The 16,749-nt window shown below is 55.7% G+C and overlaps 8 protein-coding genes across 8 annotated transcripts; 5 read left to right on the top strand and 3 right to left on the bottom strand.

Annotated features, from left to right (window-relative positions):
• Window positions 1–317: 317 nt before the first annotated feature.
• On the top strand, window positions 318–1,596 carry BDW47DRAFT_127926 (putative LPS glycosyltransferase; the record flags this gene model as incomplete). Its single annotated transcript, XM_024816785.1, has 3 exons — window positions 318–509; window positions 566–780; window positions 837–1,596. The coding sequence occupies 3 exons, from the start codon at window positions 318–320 to the stop codon at window positions 1,594–1,596; spliced, it is 1,167 nt and encodes a 388-aa protein (XP_024669715.1).
• Window positions 1,597–2,024: 428 nt separating this feature from the next.
• BDW47DRAFT_119343 (uncharacterized protein) lies at window positions 2,025–4,877 on the top strand (the record flags this gene model as incomplete). The annotated part of the gene is made up of 5 exons (XM_024815340.1): window positions 2,025–2,249; window positions 2,302–2,928; window positions 3,018–3,212; window positions 3,746–4,179; window positions 4,256–4,877. 5 exons carry the CDS (start codon window positions 2,025–2,027, stop codon window positions 4,875–4,877), a joined length of 2,103 nt encoding a protein of 700 aa, XP_024669714.1.
• Window positions 4,878–5,130: 253 nt separating this feature from the next.
• Window positions 5,131–6,483, top strand: BDW47DRAFT_127923 (uncharacterized protein; the record flags this gene model as incomplete). The annotated part of the gene is made up of 6 exons (XM_024816784.1): window positions 5,131–5,174; window positions 5,232–5,299; window positions 5,351–5,356; window positions 5,403–5,620; window positions 5,702–6,115; window positions 6,211–6,483. The coding sequence occupies 6 exons, from the start codon at window positions 5,131–5,133 to the stop codon at window positions 6,481–6,483; spliced, it is 1,023 nt and encodes a 340-aa protein (XP_024669713.1).
• Window positions 6,484–6,742: 259 nt separating this feature from the next.
• On the bottom strand, window positions 6,743–9,377 carry BDW47DRAFT_119341 (glycoside hydrolase family 92 protein; the record flags this gene model as incomplete). Its single annotated transcript, XM_024815339.1, has 6 exons — window positions 6,743–7,310; window positions 7,369–7,918; window positions 7,972–8,111; window positions 8,160–8,482; window positions 8,566–9,209; window positions 9,263–9,377. The coding sequence occupies 6 exons, from the start codon at window positions 9,375–9,377 to the stop codon at window positions 6,743–6,745; spliced, it is 2,340 nt and encodes a 779-aa protein (XP_024669712.1).
• Window positions 9,378–9,822: 445 nt separating this feature from the next.
• BDW47DRAFT_133333 (uncharacterized protein) lies at window positions 9,823–12,578 on the bottom strand. Its single transcript, XM_024817811.1, has 3 exons — window positions 12,015–12,578; window positions 11,079–11,940; window positions 9,823–10,998 (listed from the first exon to the last, which is right to left on the bottom strand). The coding sequence occupies exons 1-3, from the start codon at window positions 12,363–12,365 to the stop codon at window positions 9,860–9,862; spliced, it is 2,352 nt and encodes a 783-aa protein (XP_024669711.1). The 5' UTR covers window positions 12,366–12,578; the 3' UTR covers window positions 9,823–9,859.
• Window positions 12,579–12,848: 270 nt separating this feature from the next.
• Window positions 12,849–13,970, top strand: BDW47DRAFT_109999 (uncharacterized protein). Its single transcript, XM_024813613.1, has 3 exons — window positions 12,849–12,922; window positions 12,984–13,344; window positions 13,426–13,970. The coding sequence occupies exons 1-3, from the start codon at window positions 12,884–12,886 to the stop codon at window positions 13,941–13,943; spliced, it is 918 nt and encodes a 305-aa protein (XP_024669710.1). The 5' UTR covers window positions 12,849–12,883; the 3' UTR covers window positions 13,944–13,970.
• Window positions 13,971–14,064: 94 nt separating this feature from the next.
• Window positions 14,065–15,501, bottom strand: BDW47DRAFT_109997 (uncharacterized protein; the record flags this gene model as incomplete). The annotated part of the gene is made up of 2 exons (XM_024813612.1): window positions 14,065–15,056; window positions 15,121–15,501. The coding sequence occupies 2 exons, from the start codon at window positions 15,499–15,501 to the stop codon at window positions 14,526–14,528; spliced, it is 912 nt and encodes a 303-aa protein (XP_024669709.1). The 3' UTR covers window positions 14,065–14,525.
• Window positions 15,502–15,654: 153 nt separating this feature from the next.
• Window positions 15,655–16,546, top strand: BDW47DRAFT_119338 (1-(5-phosphoribosyl)-5- ((5-phosphoribosylamino)methylideneamino)imidazole-4-carboxamide isomerase HIS6; the record flags this gene model as incomplete). Its single annotated transcript, XM_024815338.1, has 3 exons — window positions 15,655–15,954; window positions 16,023–16,209; window positions 16,263–16,546. 3 exons carry the CDS (start codon window positions 15,655–15,657, stop codon window positions 16,544–16,546), a joined length of 771 nt encoding a protein of 256 aa, XP_024669708.1.
• Window positions 16,547–16,749: the final 203 nt, after the last annotated feature.

Below are 16,749 nucleotides of genomic sequence, written 5' to 3'. Positions count from 1 at the left end.
TGGAATGCGGCCGCATGACTCGACCTGTCGATCAATGGTGCGAGATCCTCAGGAATGATTCGGATTAAGATTATTGTGGTCTTTCCCACCGCTTCTGGAAAGCGACAGAGCTTCTAAAGGAGGCGATTCCACATCTGTCTTGCAAGATAGAGCGAGTGGGTGAACCGAATGGCCGTTTCCGTCCATCTCACATACCAGTGTTTTGCCATATTTCTCGCACCTCTGACCCCCCCCCTTAACCTAAGGTTTGAAATAAATGAAACAACTGTGAATGTAGATCATCCTGCATCATTATCGGTGATAGTACAATTTTCAACATGATGCAAACCAGAAGATCGTTTTTCTGCCGAGCGCTGCAGCTCCTCCTCGTGACATGCACGCTCTACTTTTTCTACGCCACCGTCCTGGAGAAAGCCCGCGAGGCGTCATGGTCGGATGCGGTGTCTGATTTCGTGCGCCGGTCGCTCAGCGACGGTGTTTTTGGACATATTGGGAACCGTACCCTGGGGGTAAGCTTCTACGAGCCATATCGCTGGTTGTTGACAGTAGTGACTTACGAGGATAGTTCGAGCATATCTACGCGATTGGGCTGGAGGAGCGAACGGACAAGCGGGATTTCATGGCCCTTACGACTGCAGTCTCGGGATTCACGGTGCAATGGATGGATGGAGTCCGGCCGGATGAGCTGAACGAGAAGGCTCTACCGCAGGGATATAACCTGACGTTGATGAAGCCTACCGCTGTAGGCTGCTGGCGGGCGCACATGAATGCACTGAGCGAGTCCGTCCCCCCTCAACCCCTCAGGTAGAAGACGAACCCAGACTGATCAAACGCAGCATGCTCTCCAATGGCTACTCAACAGCCCTCATCCTCGAAGACGACGCCGACTGGGACGTGACCCTCCGGGCGCAACTGCAAGAGTTCGCCGTCGGGCTACACGCCCTGAAAGGCACGCGCAAGATCTCGAAAGAAGCCCCCTACGGCGTCGACTGGGACATTCTCTGGATCGGCGGGTGTGCGTCGGGCCCCAACGACAACGAAACCGACTTCTACGCCATCCCCAACGACCCAACCGCGCCGCGGACAGGGCACCGCGGCACCTGGGGCGGGCCCCTGGAGCAGTGGAAGGAGCAGTACCCGGAGTATCCGGAGGACTCGACGCGGTTCGTGTACCGGGCTGCGATGGGGTGCTGCACGTACGGGTACGCGGTGTCGAATCGGGGGGCGCAGAACGTGCTGATGCAGCTGTCGGTGGATCACATTGAGGGGGCGGTCGATAATGCGATGAGTGATCTCTGCGGATTTCATCCCAGACGCACGCGGATCGAGTGCTACGCGCCGTTTCCGAACCTCGTGGGCACGTATCGCCGGGCGGGATCGGCGGCGCGGGATTCGGATATTAATGTGCTGGATTGGGATAATACGCATGGGGAGGAGGCGTGGAATCTGATGTATAGTACGAAAATGAATATTCATCGGTTGGTGGCGGGGGAGCGCACGGTGTATTCGCAGTGGGATGAGGACCTGCCGTGGTCGGATAGGGAGCTGAATCTGGATGAGTTTGTGTATCCCCGAGGGCATCTAGTGAGGGGATAGGTAGGGGGAGGGGGGTGGGACTGGGCTGTCTATGCGATTTAGAACTAATTTCTCTTTCATCTGCTCATCAAATTCATTTCCATGTCCCTGGCTGATGCCCATCTTAGTCATTTGAGAGATCCACCATGGGTCACGCATACAACCCTAGATAGGAGGAGGCGGCGTTCCGCAAACGGCCATGTTGGAGATGGAAGGTCTGGGTCAGGGTCTGCTCTAGACCATCGACCCTTGGTTCCTTTCTCAAGACAATGGCCATTGGCCATGCAGGGTCTCTTGCGGATGGTTGATGGAAGGGTGGGATTGACCCACGAGTCATCTCAACCTTTTTGTCTGACTGAAGTGACATTGCCGGGGAAATCGATTCTATAAAGAACGAATCATGCGCAGCAGAGTCAAGATGGGGTACAGACGTTCAATGTCGAGACACCATGCATATCACAGCCAGCGCGAACAACGGTGAGAAGGGATGGGTGGATACCCTGTGGTCGAGGTCCAGCTCTCCTATCGAGCCGTCGGCGCTCGAAAACGCAGGCAAAGAAGCGGATTGTTCTATCCAGGAGACGGGGGGAGAGAAGGAGGTGGATGGACAGGATTCACAGCCTCGCAATCTCGCCATCTGGGTCTCTGTGAATGTCGTGTCGACTGTGTCGATTGTAGGTCGGCCTTATACCCAGCCCCAAGAATCCAACTGACAAGGGTGTCTAGATCTTCACCAACAAATCCATCTTCGCTCATGAGTCCTTCGGTCACTGCCAGATGGCCTTCGCAGCCTACCACTTCTGCATCACCGGCCTCACGCTATGGGTACTATCCCGACCGTGGTGCGGCACTTTCCAGAGCAAGCCCATCCCAATCTTCCAGATCCTGCCCCTAGTGGCCCTGATGAGCTCGCAGGTCATCCTGCAGAACTTGTCCCTAGCTTTCTCCTCCGTCATCCTGCACCAGCTCGTGCGCCTCCTCCTCACCCCAGCCACCGTCCTCCTCAACTTCCTCCTCTACGGCGTGACCATTCCATCTGCGTCCGTCCCCCCGCTCGCCACGCTGTGCTTCGGCGTCGGCGTCGTCACATACTACGACTCTTTGCCGGCGTCTGCCTCTGTGGAAGCCGCGTCCACCTCCTCGAAGGGCGTGCTGTTTGCCCTTGCAGGCGTCCTCGCCAGCGCACTCTACACGGCTCTCATCGCGCGGTATCACCGCCACTTTGAGCTCAATAGCATGCAGCTTTTGCTAAACCAGGCTCCTGTGGCTACTGTGCTACTGGCCTTTGTTGCTCCGTTTGCGGAGGGTCCTCCTGCGATGGTGCCATCGTCACTGTGGGGGTCTATTCTGATGGTGAGTTCTCCTCTCCCCCCCCTCCGGACATACACGCGAACAGAGAGAAGGAGACAGGGAAAACAGAGGGAGTCTAATGATGTAAGTAGAGCGGTGTATTGGCCTGCCTAGTCAACGTCTCCCAGTTCTACATCATCGACGGGATCGGCCCAGTGAGCAGCACGGTCATCGGACACTTGAAGACGTGTATTGTAGTGGGGCTAGGATGGGCACTGAGTGAGCGGCCGGTTCTACGACAGAGTATTGGCGGGGTTGTTATAGCATTGGTGGGGATGACGCTGTACGTCACTTCTTTATCATCTCTCTATATGGTTTGGTCGGCTAACTTGTATAGGTATATGAAGGTGGTGGCGAGAGGTGGTGCACAGTGATTTCCTATCTACAATGTATTGTTAAATATTTGTTTCTTTTTCGTATACAAATATCGTGTCAATTAGTATATGTGGGCTCATGCAGATTATGAATTCAGTCAGTCAGAATGCATATAGCCCTAAGTTGCAACCGATTCACTAGACGAAATAAGACATCAGAACTCCAAAGTCCAAGATCCAAAATCTGGAAATCCACCCAATCCCTCGCCGGAGAGAGAACAAAAGAATAAACGGATTAGGATCGCCGGATTAGGATGGCATTGTGCCAAATACGACCTGACAGTCGCATCGTCTCCACATCGATCGCGATCTATATATATCTAAATGTACTCTCTCGCTCTATTCGACATATATTTACACCTTTACATCTCTACACACAGAACTTCACAGATAATCTACACACCGTAATCATGGCCACCGGCCCATCCACTAAACGCTCCTCCAAGCGTTACCTGAGATGGTTCCTCGCCGTCGCCGTCCTCCTCGCCCTCATCTATAGCCTCCCCCAAGACGTCTCCCACCGTCTCCACGAAAAAGCGCCCTTCATCTCATCAATTAAGACACCGCCCCAAGCACGCCAAATTTCAGCAGAATTGCTCCTATCCCGCCCCCTGGCTCACAGAGATCACACCACCATCCCCAAAATCATCCACCAGACATGGTTCCCAGCAGGGACCAACATGTCCGAGCGTGCCCAACGCTGGGTGAATACCATGCGCGGGCACAACCCCGACTGGGAATACGTGCTGTGGGATGACAAAACAAATAGACTGCTGGTCGAGACGCATTGTCCTTGGTTTTTGGAAGCCTATGATGCACTGCCGCAGGAGATTCTGCGCGCTGATGTTATTCGAAATTTGTATATGTTTGTTTTTGGGGGGTATGTTTCTTCCTTTCCCCCCTTATTTTGCTTGGGTTTGTTGTATCTATCAAAAGAGGAAGTACTGACTAGATAGAATGTACGCCGACGTCGACACCGAAGCGCTCCGTCCCACGGACGCCCTCTTCGCCAGCTATGCTACTTCTCTGTCGCCGCATCTGGGCACACTGACAGACGCAAAGAACCCATCTGAGACCATGCAGCGAGCTTTTCTCGGCCGCATGAGCCGCAGCGAAGACATACAGAGCTCAGCGGCCGTGCCCAACGGATGGATGGCGTCCCCCCCAGGCCACCCCTTCTGGCTACTCCCCGTGCTGCACGTCCTCGAGCAGCCCGATGGCACAGGCGACGGGTCCGTCGAGGGCATGACAGGCCCGGGAGCCCTCAGCGTCGTCATCGGGCGGTACTACGAGAAGTTTGCGAACGGGACGGCGCGGGCTCACGCCTGTGAGGCGATCCAGCGGTGGGAGCCTGGGTGGGATCTCTTCTGTCAGGGGGAGGGCGTTGCCGATCTGCAGGATCGGTTGGTGCTGCTGCCGCAGAAACAGGTGTATCCGTTTAGCTGGGTGGATGACCAGGACTCGGTGTGTCTGGCGGCGTGGGGGAATCCGTTGTTTGATCCGGAGGAGTGTAAGAGGGTGATGGATGTGGATGCTTGGCCGAGTTATTTTATCACGTATTGTACGCATTCGTGGTGATATCTTACTCTACTGGATTATAATATACTTTTCTAATAATTTTAATTTACTTAAATGATAATTCTCCTTGTGTAGTACTTTCTGAATTCCATTCAACAAATCTGGTTCGGTGGACGAATCGAGACGGAGGTAACAGTCGCAGTGCCATTGATCGGATCCATTGTGACATTGATCCACTATCATGTATAAGTATTAAATAGTACTTAACCATGTAGACAGACTGACAGATTTTTTGATTATGCGGTAAAGCACAATGATCGAGACAAGTCGGTCGTGGTCGACTGCGTTCTGCGTGGTGTATGTATCCTGACCATGCTAGCCCTAACTCACTAATATTGACATCCATCTGTATAGATCATGGATATTCTGGTCTAACATCACCATCCTCTTCAACAAATGGATTATCGAGACGGCCCAATTCAGTGAGTACCATTATAGCGTCCATCCATATACATCCAACTAATAGTATACAGAATTCCGTAAGTTCCCCGACGGACATGAGAGAATAATCTCTAACAAACCAAGCTGTCATCCTCCCAACATGGCACCTCATCTTCGCCACGCTGGCCACGCAGGTCCTCGCTCGCACGACAACTCTACTGGACGGTCGAAAGAACCTCAAATTGACGCCGGGGTTACTCTTTCGCACGTTGGGTCCCATCGCCGTGCTGAATAGCGGGAGTTTGATCTGCAGTAATATGGTGTATCTGTATCTGAGTGTGCCATTTTCGCAGATGTTGAAGGTATCTCTCTCTCTCTCTTTCTCTTCATCCATTATCTTCTCTCTATCCAGAGATTGCTCGATGTATACTAATAGAAAAAAGGCAACCGGCCCAGTAATAACCCTTCTAACAAGCTGGCTCTGGGCCGTGTCCACACCCTCCAAAACCGCCCTCATCAACATCCTGATCCTAACAGCCAGCATCGCCTTCACGACAACCGGCGAACTGCACTTCTCCTGGCCAGGTCTCGGCTTCCAGCTCGCGGCGCTCGCCTTCGACGCCAACCGGCTCATTCTCATCCAGATCCTGCTAGCAGACGATGATCCCGCGCGGTCGATGGACCCGCTCGTGAGTCTGTATTACTATGCGCCTATGTGCGCGGCTATCAATGCTGTCGTTGTCTGGTTTACTGAGTGGGAGGCGTTCTCATGGGAGGCGGTGCTCCAGACGGGGGTGGGGGTGTTGGTGTTGAATGCTGCTGGGGGATTTATTCTGAATGTGGTGGTGTTTTTGTTGGTATGTTTCTTTTCCCACTCTACATCATATATGTGTATATATAGGTATACATATATGTGTAGATGTGGTATTATCACATAGGCTAACAAAAGCAGATCAGACAAACCTCCGGCCTAACCACCACCCTCGTCAGCATCCCCAAGAACATCCTGCTTGTCTTTGCAGCTGTCCTCATCTGGGATACCCCGGTGACAACACGACAGGTAATCGGGTACGCAGTGGCGCTGGCAGCGCTGCTCAATTACTCGGTGGGATTGGGGACGATCGCGCATCGGGTGGGGGGTGGTATTCGGGGATGGATTGGGATGGGAGGGAAGGGTGGGATTACGGATGGGAGGGAGAGGAAGGGGGATGGTGAGGCTGTGTAGAATTTTTCTCTTTTGATTTTATTTTATTCTAATTGTATTACTTGTTTGAACCGTTTATTGATGGTTAGCCACTGTGTAGTATCTGTATAGAAACAGATGGATGAGGGTTACCGCTTGCGGTATATCAAGTCAAATGTAACATGAACCACCATTTAGTTACAACATACCTAGTCCTCTTCGAACCATGGTAGTAATATCCTTTTCAATCAAATTTAGAAAAAGACAATCCTCCTACTAAAAATAACACAATACCACACCATCAACCAGCCAAAGAAGGAGGCACAGCATCCCTCCCCCACGCACTCTCCTCTGCCCCCAAAACAAGCACCAGCTCCCTCCCCTCCGTAAAAAAATCATGCCCCACCCAGCTATTCTCATGCGGAGCCCCATCCAGCCTCGCCTCCTGAATGTAAATGTTCTTATAAGACGGATCAAAATTAACAGCGCGCACAGTAGCCGTCTTCCCCGTCAGCGGGGACGTGATGCGCACCGTCTCAAAGAACGGCGCTGTAATAAGATACACGTTTTGGCCTGGGTTCGGAAACAGACCCATCATGCTCATTGCGACGAAGGAGCCCATTGCGCCGGAGTCGTCGTTGCCTGGGAGTCCGGCTGGTGTGGGGGAGAAGAACCGCGGGATGTAGAAGTGGGCGCGTTCGGTGGACTTTGCGGGGCGGCCGGCGTAGTGGTATTGAAAGACTGTTAGGAAAGAGGGCTCGTTGCCGATGTAGGTTAGGCCGCTGTCGTGGAGGTAGTCGAGACGCCGGATGAAGTCGCTGGGGCCGCCGAGGTGGGCGATGAGGCTGGACATGTCGTGGGGGACGAAGCTGTTCCTGTTAGATACTGACAAGGAAGCGAGAGGGAGAAGGGGGAAGGAAGGCTTACAATTGATACTCCCAAATACTCGACTCAAAAGTCTCGGCGGCATCATTCGTCAACGAACAAGCCCTCCCACTCTTATCCAAATTCGAACAGGTCATCGGATCCTGGTATCCCCACGTCCCATTCAAATACTTCGGCTGAAAGAAGCCCCTAAAGCCCGTATCACTCCCATTCACAACAGACGTCTGATCCTCCCGGAACAGATTCTTCCAATACCCAGAGGTCCCCTCGTAGTGCTCCGCGTCGTCGAGGATGTTCAGCCCGCGCGCGATCTGCGCAATCGCATAGTCGTTGTATGCGTATTCCAGCGTGCGCGAGACACTGCGTGTCATGGGACCGAATCCGACGTGGTCAAAGTCTTCGACGGGGATGTAGTGGAGGGATTTCCAGCTTTCGAGCCCGCCACGGCCTTCGTTGGACCAGTCGTAAGGCTCTTCTTCGGCGTCGCGCTTTACGGCGGTATACCCTGCTTGCCAGTCGATTCCGTCGGTGATGTTCTTGACGAAGGCGTCTGCGAGGACGATGTCTGCGTCGGAGCCGCCTTGGGTGTAGCCTGTGGATATCAGCTGTGTTGCCTAAGATAGGATAGGGCTCAATGTGACGGACCTTTGCAGAGTGACATGCGGCAATCAGGGAGCCAGCCCAGATGGCGCTGGGTGTCGATGAGAGATCGAATCATGCGACTCAGCGCTGAGGGATCAAAGATAGCTAGGAATGGGAGCTGGGATCGGAACGAATCCCAGAGACTGTCTTGTTAGACAACGCCCAGCAACCAGAAAGTAGGGCATGCTCACCAATAGAAAGAATCAAAATAAGGCTCCGTACTCTCCCACAGCGGATTCTCCCCCGCATAGTCCTGCGGATTGACCATCGTCCGATAAATACTACTATAGAAGTTGGTCAGAACCGAGGAATTCACCCCCGTACTCGACACGCGGATCGGCGCCATCTTCTCCCTCCATCTCTCCGTCGCCACCGCGCGCGTGGCGTCGAAATCGAATGTCGGGATTTCAGATTCCGCGTTGTGACACGCTTGCTCGATGCTGATGAAGCTGAGGCCGACCCGGGCTAAGATGTCACGGTCTCTGGGGTCGTGAAACCGGACGAATGCGCCTCCCTGTGAATTCAATCAGCCAGGATTTCCCCAAATATATGACCACGGAGTATATCCATCGATAAACGCCATTGTATGTGTCATACCGGAAGAGGATACCCATTAATACTCCTCGAGATTTTCAAATCCTGCACCCCAGCACTAGCCCTCGAATTGACAAAGACGCCACTATCCCTCAGCCGACTATGGCTGTGAAAGTCCACACAGAAATACGGCGTATAATCACCACTCCCAAAGCTAGGCAAGAAGCGCGCATAGCCCGTCATACGCCCGGTGTCCGGGTCCACCGCAATGCTCGCATTATCCTGCCTCGTATCAGACAGATCCGTCAAATCCAGCAAAATCAACGGACTCGTGTCCTGCCCGGCGGGGAACGCAAAGCGGAAGAGCGACGCGTGGTGCGAGACGGTCATATCGACGTGGATCCCCGACGCCATGGTCAGACCGAAGTACCCGGGCCGCGCGGTGACCGAGTCCGCCGCGTAGGTCGTCTTGCGCAGTTTCTTGGGATACGTGCAGCCGTTGACGTCGTCGTTTGCGCACTGGGTGTACGGGAAGAGGGGGAAGTTGCCTAGGGACGGTGCGCCGCCTGTGCCTGAGTCGTGGAGGCTGCTGAAGCCCGTGATGTTGCTGCCGTCGAACGCGAAGCCGCCTTGGTTGCTGCCCGAGTCGGTGTCGGCGACGGCTTTGGCCATGCCATAGGGTAGGGACGCGCCGGCGAAGACGTTGCCTGCATGGGATTAGATGGGTGTTGCGTTTTAGGAACTGGGGATTGGGTCATACCGCCATTGGCGCTGCCGATGAGAGGGTCAACATATTGGAGTACGTCGTCGTCTGGAAGAGCTGCTTGGACGGTCGAGATGGCGCAAAGCAGCGCGCAAATGGCCCGGAAAATCATCGTCAAAGTCGTCTGTTCGTAGAGAAAGCCGGACGAAAGACTGAGTGTCCGGAAGCTTCAGCGACCAGGCTGATCGTTTCCTCGGCCACAACACCAAGGGGCCCGGTGGAATGCTGGCCAGCCAGTCTTCGACCGCCGTGTAATTTCCCGGTGGAATGCATCGTTCCTATGCCTCCCGCTGTGTCCAGGAGCAGACCCAACGGACATGAATGGTCGTCGTGCGACGGGGCACAGACGGTCGGTGGAATGTTGGCCGGTGGAACGCGTTGAATGTGCCAAGATTGGCATTCGGTCGGGCCTAATGAGGGATGCGACGGCAGGGATGATTGCGCCCGGTGGTGGTTTGACTCGACGACTACATGATCCCAACCACCCCAGGGTACGTCTACAACAATTCGATCTGACATGGGATATATATATATGCATTCTCCTGACCTACTACGCTATTCAACACGACCACAGGTTCCAGCGGTAAAACCCACTCAATCCATGGTATAGACCGGAGACTTGACCAGCACGTTCATCGGTCCTCGTCCACGCACCTCCGCCGTCACAAAACACGCCAACCGGACCCGACCGTGACCGGCCGAGCCACCTCGCTCCTCGGCCACGGGCCGGGATGCCTCGCCGCTGGAGCCCGCGGCGGATCCGGCGGCGGGCCCTGGCGGCGCCGGTCCCCCGGCATTCGGGACCGGTCGGCGACCCATCATCAGCGAGGTGAACATGGACCGCCGTTGTTTGCCGTCCGGGGGTATGGGTCCCGACGGGTCGTCGCGATCCGCGTCGGCCTCGTCCGGGCCGGGTCCCTCGGGCGACCGGTCCTGGTCGACGGAGCCGCGTAGCGCCCCGCCGGAGATGGCCTCGCTGCTGACGCCGGTCAGGGGTGGGATGCCCGTCTCCACCTTCATGGTCATCTCCCGCAGCGGGGTGCCGGGGAGCACATACTCGATGCACACGTCGCGCGACTCCAGCGGGATCTTGTCGGCGATGCCCACGGCATTCTCCACGATCATCCGCACCCCGTTGTCGATACCGGGCGGCGGGGGATCGCCCAGATGCATGACCAGCGTGGCGACGAGGTTGGACACCAGGCGCTCGATCAGGTCGGCGCGATACGTGTCCGCGGCGGGCCCGTGCAGCGCCTCGGTCAGCCCGTCGAGCGTGGTGCGGCGCCAGTTGGAGATGCGCGCGATGGCGTTCTCCTTGTCCTCCTCAGTGGTTGTCTGACCCTGCTGCCGGCGCAGGTTCATCTCGATGCTCTTGAGCTGGCGGCTGAGCGAAGACTCGAGGGCCGGGTGGAAGTGACACTCGAAGAGCTCGTCGACGAGCCAGCGGCTGATGACCGCCCGGCCAATGGCGGTCATCTCCTTGGTGCCCGTCTGATGGGCATCGTCGTTGACAAATCCGACCAGCCACGAGGGCAGGCTCTTCCAATCTTTGCGGACGGCGAAGGCTAGATCCTTGATGGCGCCCTCGAGGCGACCGAACCGGTTGGCATACTCATTATCATCCAGGACCGTGCGCGAGACAGCCATGCGCTGGTGGGCGACGGTGTTCTGGAGGTGCTGCACCTGGGCTTCCTTTTCGAAATAGTAGCGTTTCACCTTGGAATATTTGGCCTCTGTGTATTGTCAGTGGGATCGATCACGGGATAGAAAAAAAAAATCAAATAAAGAAATAAATAGAAGAGAGAAGACATACGCAGTTCGTCATGTTTCTGGACCAAGGTGCGGACGTCCACGTCCGCTGATTCCTCCCGCGCCCGGTTGCTGGGCGCGGTGGGAGGACTCCGACCGGACTCAGAGGACGGTGGGGGTGGCTGCGATTGGGATTGTTGCTGCGAGTGGGGCGGGGTCGCGGCATTGCCGCGGAGCCCAGTTTCTGGGGCGGAGCCCTGGGGGTACGGCGAATGGCCGCCGGAGGAGGCGGCGGCGGCGGCGGCGGCAGCGTTGGCGGACGAACCAGCCGGGGAACCGCCGGACGGGCGATCAGACATGCCACTCAGCGAGGTTGCAGATGAGAACTCGGAGTGGGGTGGTTGCGGGGGCAGCGGGGACGGCGGACCGAGCGACTGGCGGGACGGGGGTCGGGTGTGCAAGAGACGGTCAAGGTGCGGGTTGCTGGCGTTCCCCTCGGAGGGCAGTCGCGACGATTCAACAGGGGAAGGGCGGTATAAGCTCTCAAGGCGCGAAGAATCGGTGGTGGATCGCTGAATGGCGGGGGGTGGGGGGAGGGGCGAATGGGGCGTTCGTACGGCGTTCTGCGGCATGGATGACTCGGAGGAATTCTGAGGGGGCTCTACTGCATCGTCTGGGGCACTAAGCGCCGGACGATGGTGGTGGTGGTGATGGTGGTGTTGATGGGTTTTGGTGTTGGTGTCCAGGGACAACGGGCGGCGATGACGCGGGTCCGAGGGGGACGGCTTCCTCACGGACAGATTGCGTCCCAAGAACCCGGGTGGGTCTCGCGGGGGGTTGGCGGGGTGTCGCGAGAAGAGACTCCGACGGGACTTGGTCGGAAGCTCTTGATCTTCGAGTTGATCCCCGGAAGACGAGGGCCACGACTGATCGGAGGAGTCAGCATCGATGCAGGGATGCAGCTGTAGCCGCAGGAGAAACAGGAGCAAGCAGTTCGTACCGGTGGAATGGTGGTGGCAGTAGAAGTAGTAGTAGTAGTAGTAGTGGTAGTAGGTGTCGTTGAAGCGGTGGTATTTAAAGTGGTGGTGGGGACCGGCGGGTTCAGCGTGGGCAGAGAGTCAAAATTCTGAGATCGTCGCTGGGACTGTGCGCGACGAGGAAACGAGGGCTGCGTGGCCGAAGAATGAGGCTGAGGCAGCGGCTTAGAAGAGGCGTCTTGGGTAGTGGAGACGGAGAAACGGCGGTCGAGATCGACGACGCCAGGGGGGTTCGATAGGAGATTCTCAACAGAACGGAATGCAGGAGAGGAAGTGGGTGGAGACTTGTGCTTGCTGCGACGGAAGAGGGGCATGGAGATGGAGGGGGAGGATAACAAGATAAAAGAGAGAGAGGAAGAAAGAAGAAGAGAGGAGAGAGGAGAGAGAGGATGAAGTCGAAGTGAAGGAGGAAGGAAGGAAGAAGGAGCGAAAGGAGGCGATGCGGGACAGGCGGGCACGTGATTGGCTGCGCTGACATCAGAGCATCATACAGACGATCAAGAACGATCAATAGATAAATAGATAGATAGATACTTATTATATGTTCTATTTGTGTTGTTTAAGTTCGACTTACTCTGGTCTGTACGGAAATGATGCAACAACGGGGGGGAAACAAGGCGGAAACAAGTGGGGTGCCTGAGTGGACAGGAACAGTGCGCATGAGTCAGCTGTGCAGCACAACAGACAAACATATCAAATAAACAGAACATACTGAACAAACATAGCAAACTAAACAAACAGCTAATTTCATCGTCACCACTTGGTACATCTTCATCTTCATCTCCATCTGATATTCGGTTGGTTCAGTCTGTTCTCTCCCACCAGTCCCCTCATGTCGTCCCAATTCCTCAATCGCTCCCTCTTACGGGAGGTAAGTACCCTTCCATCCGTCTAGTCAAGGGAAACGAGCAAACAAACTCATGTTCAACCAGGTGACCAAGTCCCCCATCTCCGCCTCGTATACTCGCATCACTCCGGCTCTCCCGGCCATCTCCCGTTCATTCGCTTCCAACTCCGCGCCCCGTCCGTCATCTCTTACCCTATTGCAACATGTCCAATCTCACCCCTCCCCGCACACTCGGAGGGCGGCCTCCCGACTGGCACAGGCCATTATGCCCCGTCCCGGCAGTTCGACCGAAAACTACGTGGCGTACGGAATGACCCAGAAGCTCTTTGAGGCCTGCTCGACCCAGGCCGATTACAGTATACCCCAGGTCGCACAGAAAGGAGCCCAAGTCCCCAAGACGGAAGGCGGGGAAGATCTGGGTGTAGGGACGGGTTGGTGGTATGAAGGTAATTGACACCCTCCACTCTGAAATCATCGCATTCCCTCAATGCGAAAAGAATAAGGAGGAGAAGAAATAACATCCGCAGAACTGGGCCTCCTCCCCACCTTCTCCACCTGGTCCCAAGTCACCTTCCTCCACATGTACCTCCTCACCGTCCGCTTGCGCGCCCTGCCCTCGCGCGACAGTCTCCAGACCTACTCCCGCCACCTGATCGACCATTTCTCGCACAGCGCCGAACACCGCATGGACGTCCTCCACGGCTTCACCAGCCGAGCGATCCGCAACAAGTTCCTCAAGGACCTCTTCATCCAGTGGCGCGGCGTCCTCGCCGCCTACGACGAGGGCCTCGTCAAGGGCGATGCCGTCCTGGGCGCCGCCGTCTGGAGGAACCTCTGGAAGGCCAACTACAACGCCCCCGACGGCTCCGAGCTCGACTGGGCCAAGATCGCCCAGGTTGTCGCCTACATGCGCCGGGTCACCGCCGACCTGGCCCAGATGTCCGAGGCCGATCTCGTGACCAATCTGGCCCATCCGACGGGCGGGAAGCCCGCCGTCTTTGGGTACTCCGAGCTGGATAAGCGGCTGGTGGAAGCTAAGCGATGAGTTTGGTCGCACTCATGATGAATCGACTGTCTAATTACTGTTATTTGTATTATTATTTCTACGAGATGTCTTACTGAAATATTGACACGAGACTTGTCTATTAATCAAATGATGTACAGTAATCTCCTGTGCGCTCCATTGTACCCCAAGAACCGACCAGGACACCAGACGAGATCGTTTCCAAATTTGGGATGTCATAATTATAGAACCGGGCGGAGCCAGTGCTGACCCACCGGACGGAGAGCCGACATCCGCTGACGTTAGATGGTTGGCGGTGGCTCAGCTCGCACGCGTGCCAGTAGTCCCGTCTCCAGTGCGATAGGGAGAGGATCTCTCGATAAACCATGTCCGGATCGGCTGATCGGCTGATCGGCGGACGAGGATGATAACTGTCGGTTCGGAGCCTGACAGCCCTGCAGTCGAGAGACGGATCGTGATGCGTCAATTGAAAGCGATGGGTCATCGTAATAGATAGGTAGATGTATAGAAAGATGGATAGATAGATAGGCCGCCCGCAACCTACTCTACCCCTGCGACAGAAAGGCAGACCGCTCGAGCCAGACCAAAGATCGGCCGAGAGCACTAGCGACGACCCTTAGGCTTCCCCCGACTAGGCTTCTTCCTTCCAGCCAAGGCCTTCCCTTTAACAGAGAAGATGTCACTCTTGCTGAGATTGAGCGTCCCGCCGGCGAATTTGCCGACCGAGGGTCCACCGACGCCGCGCTCCCGGTGTCCGCTGCTCGACTTGCTCTTCTTGTGCGTGGGCTTCTCGAGGATGATGCCGTTCTCCCGTGCGTCGCGGCGGCGCTTGTCTTCCTTCGTCTCGGCCTTGGCTTTGATGCCTCTCCGGTGTGCGGACGGCATCTTCTGGTGATACAGCGATGATTTGGCGCCGAGTTCTTGCATGCGCAGATCGAGCGCCTTCAGTCGGTTCTTTCCCGTCGGGGCTAAATCGGATGCGTCTTCCAAAAGGTGCGACTCCTTGAGTAGTCGTTGCAAGGCGAGGTCGTGTTTCAGGTTGTCGGCCTCCTTGGGGTCGTCCTCTTCTTTCTCTTTGGTCGGGGCGCGCTTGACGGCGGTCGGTTTCTCCGCGAGAGACGGAAGTTTGGAAGACTGCAGTGGCTGGCCGTTAGCTTGACCTCGCTCTTCAAGCTGTAGATAGAGAAGATGGACATACCATAAAGGCTTTGCGAGCCTTTTTGCTCGCCAGATGCTCGCTCGAGGATGCATCTCGGTGCTCGACCACCTCCACTTCGCCTTCTTCATCCTCGCCAGACACGCCGCTCCATTCGGACCCAGATTCGGAATCAGAACCTTCTTCATCGAAGTCGTCTTCCTCTGCCTCGTCGGACTCTTCGCCGACAGCCTCCTCGGGCGCCTCAATGGGTTCAAATTGCGCCTCGAAAAATTTGCGAAAGACGTCATGGGCCGACGTATCGGCGACAGCAGGAGGAGCGTCTTCCTCCACCTGGGCGGTCGATCTCGACACCACCGACGTATCTCTCTTCCGTTTGCCTACCATTTTTGCTTCAAATCCTGTAGAGATGGGTTGTGTCATGGAGAGAAGGGCCTTGGTTGCTCCGCGGAGGTAAATTTTCGGCCAGGTCACGTGCGATAAGATAGGAACACCCCTCGATCATCCCCACCAAAGATGGCGCATCGAAAAACCTCATTGCCAACATTGCCAGCACAGCCCATTGCACGCCCGAAAATGACCAAATTCCGCCCTTGTATTGACCTGCACTCGGGGCAGGTGAAGCAGATTGTCGGGGGCACGTTGAGCACCGTGGCTGCGGATCTCAAAACCAACTACGTCTCCAAGCTCCCCGCGAGCCATTATGCGGCCCTCTATCAGAAGCACAACCTCCGTGGCGGTCACGTTGTCATGCTGGGACCGGGGAATGACGATGCTGCGAAGGAGTCCCTTAGTACGTGGCCGGGAGGGTTGCAGGTCGCTGGGGGAATCACGGATAAGAATGCCCAGTATTGGATCGACCAGGGTGCGGAGAAGGTGAGCGATTCGTATTGACGACAATGCCACTGATTAATTGGCGTGCGAGTGCTGATGTCAAGATATAGGTGATCATCACCTCCTTCCTCTTCCCGGAAGGCAAGTTCTCCCAGGAGCGTCTAGAATCAGTACTGGCTGCGCTGGGTGGAGACAGGTCGAAGCTGGTCTTGGATCTGAGCTGCCGGCGGAAAGACAACACCTGGTTTGTGGCCATGAACCGCTGGCAGACGATCACGGAGATGGAGATTAACCAAGGTACGTACTCTCACTTGTTTTTCGCGTTTATAGACACACCCTGACCGCCGCAGAATCCATCTCGCTGCTCGAGCCCTACTGCTCCGAATTCCTCATCCACGCCGCCGACGTGGAAGGACTGCAGCAAGGTGTGGACGAGGAGCTTGTGCGCAAGCTCTCCCAGTGGTGCACTATCCCCATCACCTATGCGGGCGGTGCGCGCAGTCTGCAGGACCTCGAGAAAGTCCACGCCAGTAGCCAAGGAAAGGTGGACCTGACGATCGGTAGCGCTTTGGACATTTTTGGGGGTTCTGGGGTGACTTTCGACGAGTGTATCCAGTGGAACCAGACGCATTAGATTTTGATAATCGATAAATGTATATAGACGATGATTTAGAACTTTATGCGGCCAGACAAGATCCTATACTTGCTCTATATGTGGATAGATCACGTGCACGGAGATTTGCGGAGACCGAATCGGCGAAACAACTTCTCTCCAACATCTACTTTTCACCCGTTCGCGCTCATTGAGGGCGCACTATCCATTAATTCAATATATTG

Source organism: Aspergillus candidus, assembly GCF_002847045.1.
Source record: "Aspergillus candidus strain CBS 102.13 unplaced genomic scaffold BDW47scaffold_43, whole genome shotgun sequence".
NCBI lineage: Eukaryota > Fungi > Ascomycota > Eurotiomycetes > Eurotiales > Aspergillaceae > Aspergillus > Aspergillus candidus.
Note: the sequence above shows the minus strand (reverse complement) of the source record. Positions and strands in the feature narration are given on the sequence as shown.

Bases quoted from the DNA above. Each gene is read 5' to 3' on its own strand.
- BDW47DRAFT_109999 (XM_024813613.1), top strand. From the start codon at position 12,884: ATGTCGTCCCAATTCCTCAATCGCTCCCTCTTACGGGAG. The intron at 12,923-12,983 runs GTAAGTACCCTT...ATGTTCAACCAG, and splicing joins ATCGCTCCCTCTTACGGGAG to GTGACCAAGTCCCCCATCTC. The intron at 13,345-13,425 runs GTAATTGACACC...TAACATCCGCAG, and splicing joins GACGGGTTGGTGGTATGAAG to AACTGGGCCTCCTCCCCACC.
- BDW47DRAFT_133333 (XM_024817811.1), bottom strand. From the start codon at position 12,365: ATGCCCCTCTTCCGTCGCAGCAAGCACAAGTCTCCACCCACTTCCTCT. The intron at 11,941-12,014 runs GTACGAACTGCT...TCCTCCGATCAG, and splicing joins CTGCCACCACCATTCCACCG to TCGTGGCCCTCGTCTTCCGG. The intron at 10,999-11,078 runs GTATGTCTTCTC...GACAATACACAG, and splicing joins CCAGAAACATGACGAACTGC to AGGCCAAATATTCCAAGGTG.